Genomic DNA, 10,238 nt, shown 5'->3' on the forward strand with positions numbered 1-10,238 from the left:
CGGTCGCTGCGAACCCCACTGGCCAATGCGCACTGAGAATCCAGTTGGTCAACAGGATCAAAGGGCCACAGAAAGACGGCAGAACTTCTGTTTATGCGAAGCTTTCGGCGCATGAGGTGATTATTTTTTGACCACATCGGAATTGTGTCACGCAATAGAAAGTGCGATCACTTACTGCACCTTACAATATTGTGTTTATTGTATTTGACCTTTTCCTTTTTGATCTCTCAGGTTTATTTTGTTTCAGGTTTCTTTTTACGTCACTTTTCCTCGCTTCATTATTTTACCTGCTCGGTACAATGTTTTTTATGTCAATTTATGTTTTAGTTTCAAAGCACCAGCTCCGTTTCATTTTTCTTCGCCTTCCTCTTACGTGACACTGATGGTTCAATGATCGGCTCCAAGTATCGCCTCGCCCGGATGGCTTTAGAGCGACACTGGGAATATAAACCGAACCAATGCTGGATTCTTGAGACTTTTCGGTGCTGTAGGTAAACGTTAACGATTGTTTGTTGTGATTTTAAAGTTTTGTGTTCGAAGTTTCATACAAATAAAGCAAAGTTGTGTGAACCGTCGTGATGAAACAGCAGGCTCGTAGTCAGGCGTTAGCGCAGCGTCCCTTAAACCTGGATATAAGCGTCGTTGCAAGATTCTGGAAATTACCAATAAACAAACTGTATGATGCCTTACTAGAGAAGTTTTAAATCCTCTCAAATTGGCATTCAATATTTAAATTTTTTTCACACAAATTTAATAAACATTCCAATATTCACATTTTAAGATTTTAGGTTTAAATTTCAAAATAGGCAAAATAAATATGCATTCTATAAAAATTTAAGTGGCTTAATTTGCAGAATTAAGATGGGTAATTAAATTATGTTTGTACTCTATAATATTTTGTTATTTTGCTTTTATGATGGTCGCTTTGCAACAATGTAGTATAATGGTAACCCAGAATCACCTTGTGGAGAACTGTACAATTGTACAGTAAACATCTAAAATATATATTGTTTGAAGATTTCACCTCTAAATATTAAAAGTGCAAAAATGCATCAATGAATATAACGACCAAAGTGGCACCTCCCAATATTTATAGCCAACGACACAAAATTAGTTTTTGGGAGCCTCCTATTATGTCCTTTGGACAACTCAAAGGTTGTGTACACAACACAGGACACACATGAGATTAGTTTGAAAGTGGCATATGGGCTTATTTTGACAATGTTTATTTTCCTCCTTTAGAAAAGATTATTATCATTATTTTAAATGTTTATTTGTTTTTAATGTTATTTAAGATAAATAAAAGATCACATAATTTTTGCCATGTCAATATTTCAGTAAAATTAGATGACTGGAACATGGTGTGGAAAGTATAAAATAGGAACCATGCTATGTTCACAAGCTGTAAAGAAAAGTAAATCTTCATTGGACTGGAAACTAAAAATTATACAAGCAGGGATTTTTTGTACCAATTGCCCAAATAAGAAAACCTGGCACACACACACACTTGCATTAATAAAACAAGCCGGAGTGCAGATAGTTGCCATTTTGTCAAAATATTTGACAGCCAATTATTTTCCTAGGGCCAAACCAGGTTTTTTCTCTTTGTTGCCAAATTAAGCTACGTTTTTATGAATTAAACAACTATGTAGTGGAAAATGCGGCAAAAGCAATGTCACGACTTGTTTTCAAAACAAACTAGAGGCCTGGCCTAACATAACACGTTTTTTAACAAACTATTCCGCTGCAAAGCGGCTAAATATTGCTTTACGGTTAAACAAATTTTTCGCACCCAAGGCAATTTTAAAACGGGCAATATTCTGATATCTAGCATTTGAAACAGCTAATCTGCAAACCTGCTGGATTTCATTCGTTAGCAGCACGAAACAACCTTCAACACGTATTTGTCCAGGCGATTACCTGCAAGACAGATGTCGTGACCAGGGTGTCGATTTATGCCTTTTTCGCCATTCTAAGTGGTCGACACGCGACGCCACTGTTCGACACGGGCGGCGTGAATAAATTTTAAGTTACCGGTATGCTGTACCACGAACAGACCAACGCTATTGTTATCTGCCAAAGTCCAAAAAATGAATTGCTATAATTACTCAATTTAGCCTAACGTAACAGTTACGCCCATCTTGCAACATTCACATTGATCTTACTATTTTTCTTTTTTCGAAGATTGGACGGCAACGATTTTTGTATTGACATCTATTTGTCAATTTTTTCATGGTGGTTGCGAAAGTGGTTCGAAGACGTTGGTGCCAGTATAGGCTAAGTCGTTTAATTTCAAAACGCAAACAATGTTTTGGGAAGAAATTTGTATTTCGAGTCTCTATCAAACAACAGCTTTTAACTGAACGGTTGCGTAGTGTTGAAAACTTAATGGCATCATCGCTTTGGATCCCCACCCAAAATAAATTTGTCTGTTTAGATGGCTAATAAACGCAACCGCATTAAATTTTTGGACAAAAAAGACAAAAATGGTCGTTGTCATGCGTTAGTCACCATACACGACATTTTTTACTATTCGACACGTTTCGACAATTTTTCTCAAGATGTTCGACACGCAGAAAAAAATCGACGCCCTTCTCGTGACCACACATCGCACGGCGTTTTGCACTGTGTCACGGTACAGGCTGCTAACTTAGTATTCATGGTAGGAGCTTGTAACGATGCCAATACAAGCACGCATGACCTAATTCCCCACACATCCAAAAACTAGACTGGGTGTGGGGTGCAGTTCGCCCTTGACCTCCTACAATTAGCAGACACACGTACATTCAGTCACTATAAGACCCATGCTCACATCACAACTGCCTTTTCTCTCGACTCAAGTATGTTTATGGACACAAATATGTTTGCTTTGAAACGGAGATTTCTGCTGCAAGGGCTTGCATGGTCCCCCCTACAATCTCATAAGAAAGCACAAAAGGATCTCGCACTTGGACACTTTTTCTTCTCAGGTGTCACACGCAACAGCAACCAAGCAATCAGTTATAAGTTAGCAGCAACCAACACATTGGATACACTGCACTGGGTCTGTAGGCTCTCAGTCAATTCGTCTTTGTTTTGGTTTTGTGGGTGTTGCCAGAATAGGCTACTTTCCAGGAAGCTTGAGCAGTGAGAAATGATACTTCCGTTACTGCGCTTGCACCAATTGTTTCGTGACAGACATCTCGTGACCAGGTTTAGTTTGCCAGAAAACCGGTTGAAAATTACACGACTTTTTTTTATAAATTTCCAAACATTTTTGTAAAGAGCGCAACGCAAGCGGTGGGCGTATTTTGTTAAGTTTGACCGATTAAAAACGTTTATAACTATTTTTGACATAGCCTATACAAAACCACAAGAGGGGGTGCAGCCAATGCGGCGCACAGTGGACTAGATGAATGTAGGGGGCCATGAATATCATTGTTTGCTTTGAAACTAAGCGAATATCTTGAAGTCAACCCTACAATTTCATGTGATCTCCCAAAAAGATCTCTACAAAAAATATTAAGTTAATGTCGTCTACGACGCAACAATCTTTTACAAATATCTTAGACGTGGAAGAGTAGATTTGCTCGATAAAAAATAACTAGTGATTTTTGAAGGAGCAGACACAAAGTTGAATGGCTTTAATGTGTCGCGATACAAAAATAGTTTGAAATAAAACCCTTCTTTAAATGAACATACCTACGTTTCTATTGGAATGGATTACCGTTGCCAAGTAAGTAAATCGCCCATATCACAAGCAGAAGAACACAAAATTTCCGTCGTTGCAAGAGTATGTTTACAAAATATTCCTGGTGATATTTCCCTGCATAAAATAACTCCGCTTGTGATTTTAGGGTATCATTATATGACTCCTTGAGGTTTATTAAATTTAATACCTCACGACGTGGAATGACAAAAAGGAAATAGGGTTGAAGCTGCACAAAATTTTGCAAGTAGGCTATGGCAGTTTTGCGAACTGTTATAACTTTAAAGTAAAACGCGAAAAATTTGATATCAGCCCCGCTGGTTAGACAACCGACATTTTACTTTGCTAATGCTTTACAATTATCAAACGCACATCCTAAAAGTTAGTATTTCAAAGAATACCTGAAATAACCGGGGGCACAAATATTGTTTCATTGGATTTGACGTCCTAATTATACAGGTTACTACATACAGTATACCTTTTAGCCTATTCTAATTTGTACACAGTATGTACCGCTTCCGTAACAACAAACATGTGCCGGTGTGAGGACCTCCCTTAGAAATCACAAGAGATTTTAGGGGGATCAATCCTTTGTGGTAGAAAATCCCTTAATTTATACTTTATGCAGGATATACAAAACGGGATCGAGAAACTTTACGAAATGCAATTTGAGAAGATAGTTACTACAGCCAAAGCGGTCGGTGCGAACCCCACTGGCCAATGCGCACTGAGAATCCAGTTGGTCAACAGGATCAAAGGGCCACAGAAAGACGGCAGAATTTCTGTTTATGCGAAGCTTTCGGCGCATGAGGTGATTATTTTTTTGACCACATCGGAATTGTGTCACGCAATAGAAAGTGCGATCACTTACTGCACCTTACAATATTGTATTTATTATATTTGACCTTTTCCTTTTTAATCTCTCAGGTTTATTTTGTTTCACGTTTCTTTTACGCCACTTTTCCTCGCTTCATTATTTTACCTGCTCGGTACAATGTTTTTTATGTCAATTTATGTTTTAGTTTCGAAGCACCAGCTCCTTTTCATTTTCTCGCCTCTCTCTTACGTGACGCTGACGGGTCAATGATCGGCTCCAAGTATCGGCTCGCCCGGATGGCTTTAGAGCGACACTGGGAATATAAACCGAACCAATGCTGGATTCTTAAGACTTTTCGGTGCTGTAGGTAAACGTTAACGATTGTTTGTTGTGATTTTAAAGTTTTGTGTTCGAAGTTTCATACAAATAAAGCAAAGTTGTGTGAACCGTCGTGATGAAACAGCAGTCTCGTAGTCAGGCGTTAGCGCAGCGTCCCTTAATAGTTGCGAGAAGCGCAAGACTACTATGAAAAATCGAAAATTTATTAAAGATGATAAATCGTCGTTACAAGATCAACAACGTACATTGACTCGTATAGCGAAAAGGTCACGAACACAAGCAGTGGGAAACTTCAATCGAGTCTCACATTTAAATCATCCTTTCCATGTCCAACGTTGACAATGCCCCTTGTTTCGCATTTTACGTCGAGGTTTGCAATAACACCCAACCGTAATTTTGAAGTCGGCAAACCTTCCTGACCTCGTACGTTGTCGCAAAGTCCGAATTAAAGGGGCGACCCTGTACCCCCAAATTATTTCACCAGTGCGAGGATTTCTACATGGGCCTGTGCCACATCGCACAAACGTGTATTGTTCCAGTTCGACATTGATGGCTCTTAAGCAGTGGTAAATATTTCCTGGGGCAAAGGAACTTCCTTCCCATGCACCACAGTGCTCGAACCGCTTGCATCTGAACGCAAGAAAAGATATTTATTGAACTGGTTGCGGTGAACACATAAAACACAGACACACAACTGTCATGCTTACAAACACAATTTTGAAATTCAAAAACTGAACTTCAAGTCACTTTTAACACGTAAACGTTATTTTACATAAAAATAGAAGCAACTCTAAACTTTATTTTGCGACGAAATCGCACTTCTCAGCGGTTTAAGAGATTGGATATTCAAAATAAAAAATTGTAAGCGAAACGACCGTCCTAAAATGTTGATATGTTCCGTTCAGTTTAGTTTATATCACAAAAACAATTAAATACTTACAAATCCATCAGTTAGCCAGTTTTAGCGGGTGAAAATAAATAAGAAGTCCTATGTGGCGTATAGCACCACGACAGTCGGATATGGTGAAATTTAAAAGAAAGATTAGACATGTTCATTTTCAAGCCAATTAATACTATGATCGTGTTGTTTACATCACATTGTAATGAAATTTTCCCATTAAGGCTTTGAGGACTACAGCTTCTCAACCAAAAAAATTTGCTAAAATTTGAACGTTAGTTATTCCACTTTTGTTTATATAACTGAAAAAGTGAATATTGGCGGTCTATGTTTATGATAGTTTATGAATAAACAGAGCCAAAATATTGCGAGGATTCACAGTATGGTTTATATGTTGACCTGTTGCGCAGAGTGTCAATTGCACCTTACTTTACTTACCTTGCGTCGATTGATCCATTAATATGAACAACATAGCTCATGCACAAGAAAACCACTGCAATGAACAATTGCTTCATCAGCGACAGTTAAATGGAAAATGTCGTTAAATGTCAAGTTATGAACTTCTTGCTCCAACTTGCGACTCATGTAATTTACAAACAATTGTATACATATATATAGATGTCCAACGGATGTGCAAAAAATACACCGAAGGGTAAAAATGTTCTGAAGCGGAAAAGCAATATCTCAAATCCAAACTTCTGTAAACAGAACTTTTTAAATATGTTTGTTCCTTTTGCCGTATTTAAAAACAAATTTCCGCTTCTTTTTTTAGCAGAACAGTCCTCTAAAAATAACCGACTGTTACAACTAAATAATAATGTTTGATAATGAATTACTGTTTTCGGCAAAATAATGTGGTGATATTATTTCCAACACATAGAAATGTTTGAGGCTGAAGATTTAACTTCATACAACATAAATTACTTTCAACACCAGGGTTGATCAAAGCCTAACTTTGATGCGAGTTTATTGCGCATTATCTTCAATCCACAACTTTCAAATCCACAAAGCAAATATTTATAATTTGAATTAACATTTGTCAACCGGTGGTTGCATTGTTGTTGAGAATCTTCGCCGCAGAGATTGAGTTTGGTTTAGCCAAGAAGAACCATTTCTGTGCAAGCAGTGTACATCGATGGGGCCGTCACGGTAGAGTAACTGCAAACTCTGCACATTTTCCCTGTTCCAGTTCAGATCGTTGTAAACAAAACTTGTCGACTGATGGGAAATTTTGCTCGCAATTTCCCCTTTGCTTCTAAATATAGAATGGTTGTGTGCAACACGGTATCGGTGGAAAAAAACTTTTCCTGTTATGTTTGAACAGTTTAAAATTGGACACTTCTGGTTAACAAACACGATGACGCTTAGGTTGTAAGTAGTTATTTTTGTTTAGTTTAGGTACGGTAGTTCCCAAACTTTGCCGCAAACAAACTTACGCATTTTCAAGAGCGAAAAATGCCTTAAGGGAAGCAAGGGATACGGAACTTTTGCAAATTTCCAAGTTTGAAGCTGGGTAATAGTACAAATAGTTGACACACATTTCCTCGTGTATTCCCAAACCACCAAATGTGACTTTGCTTCGGTCACGCGTATTAAACAGGCAAGTAGTAACCATGACATCTCCCTACACAAATAGCAAGTAATTTTGTATTGTTATGAAAAAGGATATAATTGAAAACAAACGAACCGGCAACACTAGTGTGGAAGGACTGATATATCGAATTTCTTCAAACCATGTTGAGTAGTGATTATCTCTGCTAATATCCACAACTTTTCGGCCGTTTCTGTAAAGCGATGTCCATATTTTTGTTCCAGCCAAATGTGCATGAAGTTCGGATCCAAACACATGAATTCCTCCAGGTGGAAGAGCCTATAAATTGGGTACAAACACAGTAATACTAGTTTTTTGGTCCAAATCAAATATTGATAGGAACGTACTTTTTCTGTGCAGGTTGCTGGACATAACCCGGTCCAAGCGAATCGGTTTTGTTTTGGTGGTATTGCCATAGAAGAAGTATAAGTAGTACCGACTTCAATTATGCCCACATTGTATTTACGTAGCTTTGTAGTGTAGAAAAACCTTATACCAGAAGTATCTTGAATGTTGTTGTACATTTTAGGATTGTTGTAATGGACTTCTAGGCGAACGTACTTCGACATGGAACTGCCACCCAAACTCAAACCGGCTTCCCCGGGGAAAAAGAAATCCTTATTTTATCAAAAATATTATATTTGAAATCATTGCACATGAATTACAGTGATATAATTGAAAGAATAAACAACTTTTTTCATTCATAACGAATCATAAATCGACTTTTGTGAAAATCGACTTTTTAAACACCACAACGACATCAAAAACTTTTTATTATGACCATTTTGAAGTAGGGTTACTTCACTCACCGCAGCACCAAAAGCCCAAGCAGCGATTACATGCCGACATTTGTCGAGAGCTTTCGGTTTCAATGAGCTGGAACATTTACCAGCGAATCGCGGTATAACGCCGTCATTCACATCACAGCTGAAAATCTAAAGTGTTTTGACCTTTTACAAATCAGTTTTTATGTGATTTTATGTGCTTTAAACAGGAAGGTATTCAAAAAGTAATTGAAAATATTTCATAAACATGTGACATGTGTAGGCCAAAAAGTTTACCTCAATGTGATGTACAAGGCCTTTACTTTTCGACGATATTATTCCAGCAAATCCAACGGCATGTACTTTTTCCGACATTTTTGGCAGCGCATGAACCGAGCAGAAGTATGTGGTAGTTGTGTTTGGTATTGTTATGTTTGGTGCAAGAATATCAAACGATAGAATACCACTCGTGTCAACATTGTAATCAGTCGAGGTTTTTAAAAGTTGAACTCGGATATGATAATTCTCTGCTTCCTCCACTGCGTATTTATAGAAAGTTACATTGCAACTTGTATTTTCCCTTTCTGGAAAATAAAGCTTGTTTCGGCGGTTGTTTGTATTTAGTGGTAAAAGAAAATTCTCACTTTAAGAAAAAGATAACTCACTAATTCTGTGAGCTATTATTTTAACACTATCAGCAAACTCTTACCTAAATATGGAAAAATATTAAGTATGTTTGTCGTTCCATCATCAATGACATAATCATGTGGTTGACAAGTATTGGCTGAACGATTAACAGATATTACGTACTCGTCATCTCCAACCTCGAACTTGTTTAGCTTGAAGTCGTTGCTAAGATCTTCGTGCAAAAATCCTTTGCCGTCTGTCCACATATCCTGAAAGTCGATTAGTAAAATTAAACCGGTAATTAACAATAAAACATTATCAAAGACAAATTCACTTGTTAACTTTAATCCCTTTTTGCATACTTCCACGTACTTTTAAGGTAACGCCCCAATCGGTGCCGTCAATCAACAAAACATCTGCATTTTCAACATCGCCATAACTGGACAACATAAAACCGTACAAATTGTTTTCCTCGAAAATAGCTTTTGGAATATGAAACTTCAACAACAGCAAACGCAGTTTTGCATCTGTAGTCCATTCTAACCTTGCCGTCAAGTTGTCTGCGAAAATGCAAATGATGTAGGCTAATCAGTAAATCTTCGAGAAAATTTACAGTTAAACTTACCTTTACAAAACAGCTCAGTTTGAAAAGCAAAACACAAGGAAACCATGACACTCGGAAGAACAAGTTTCAACATTTTCTAATCGGTTTCTTCAGAGGCTATTTTTTAAATATTTTCTCATAATAAAACAACAATGATGCGGGTCCACACAAATCACACACTCGCTTATTAGTAGCAAATATATCTAAACGTGTTATTTAGTAGTCTATGTACAGTCGATGTGGGTACAGTCTGTAAATTCATCTTTGAGACCTTTGCTATTACTGAAACAAATGTGGCGAGTGATTTTATATGGTTGACGTATTATACCATTTAGCAACGAGATGTAATACAATTTTAATACAATTGGAATAGGCACAAGTAGCGCTTCAACAAACAGCCGCTGAGCAGACTCCTCGATAGATTTATCGATAAAAATTGTGTTAGAAATGCCACGATCTCAAGTTGCATATATGTCTCAATACAGACATAAAATTATAGACCTTTTAGGTCGAAACAGTGGCCATCTGTCTGCAGCTTTTACACAATTCATATTATTGGCTCCACATTGCTTAGTATTTTTTTTGTAAAAAAGGTCTGATTTGTATAACTACTTTTTTTCACTATGATGTTAAAAACGAATGAAACGACGCCCAATACCCCTGAATATATCATAAATTCATTATCTCACGCGACATCATGCATAAGATGTATTCAAAAAATACATTTGGAAAGTTCGTGTAGAACAGGTTTCGATTAGGTTTTTGCACTAACTTATTCGTAATGTGCCACATGGACTGTATAGTTATAGTGTGACACCCAGTGCCTAAAAGTAACTATACAGGAAGTTATAATGACGTAACTCAAATGCGTCGGAAGGCACTGGGCTGGTTTGCTTGATAGTGCCTTGTG

At 37.4% G+C, this 10,238-nt stretch overlaps 1 protein-coding gene across 1 annotated transcript; it reads right to left on the bottom strand.

Annotated features, from left to right (window-relative positions):
* Nucleotides 1–6,771: 6,771 nt before the first annotated feature.
* On the bottom strand, nucleotides 6,772–9,422 carry LOC145898073 (dopamine beta-hydroxylase-like). Its single transcript, XM_082986513.1, has 9 exons — nucleotides 9,350–9,422; nucleotides 9,097–9,284; nucleotides 8,807–8,993; nucleotides 8,395–8,636; nucleotides 8,143–8,268; nucleotides 7,681–7,950; nucleotides 7,430–7,612; nucleotides 7,179–7,366; nucleotides 6,772–6,997 (listed from the first exon to the last, which is right to left on the bottom strand). The coding sequence occupies exons 1-9, from the start codon at nucleotides 9,420–9,422 to the stop codon at nucleotides 6,772–6,774; spliced, it is 1,683 nt and encodes a 560-aa protein (XP_082842639.1).
* Nucleotides 9,423–10,238: the final 816 nt, after the last annotated feature.

This window comes from Ascidia mentula, chromosome 4 (assembly GCF_947561715.1).
Source record: "Ascidia mentula chromosome 4, kaAscMent1.1, whole genome shotgun sequence".
Taxonomy (NCBI): Eukaryota; Metazoa; Chordata; class Ascidiacea; order Phlebobranchia; family Ascidiidae; genus Ascidia; species Ascidia mentula.

Excerpts from the sequence above, each read along its gene's own strand:
- LOC145898073 (XM_082986513.1), bottom strand. The coding sequence starts at position 9,422 with ATGTTGAAACTTGTTCTTCCGAGTGTCATGGTTTCCTTGTGTTTTGCT. Across the intron at positions 8,637-8,806 it reads TAATATTTTTCCATATTTAG|TGGAGGAAGCAGAGAATTAT; the intron begins GTAAGAGTTTGC and ends ATAAATACGCAG. Across the intron at positions 7,367-7,429 it reads CTTCCACACTAGTGTTGCCG|GGAGATGTCATGGTTACTAC; the intron begins GTTCGTTTGTTT and ends CTATTTGTGTAG.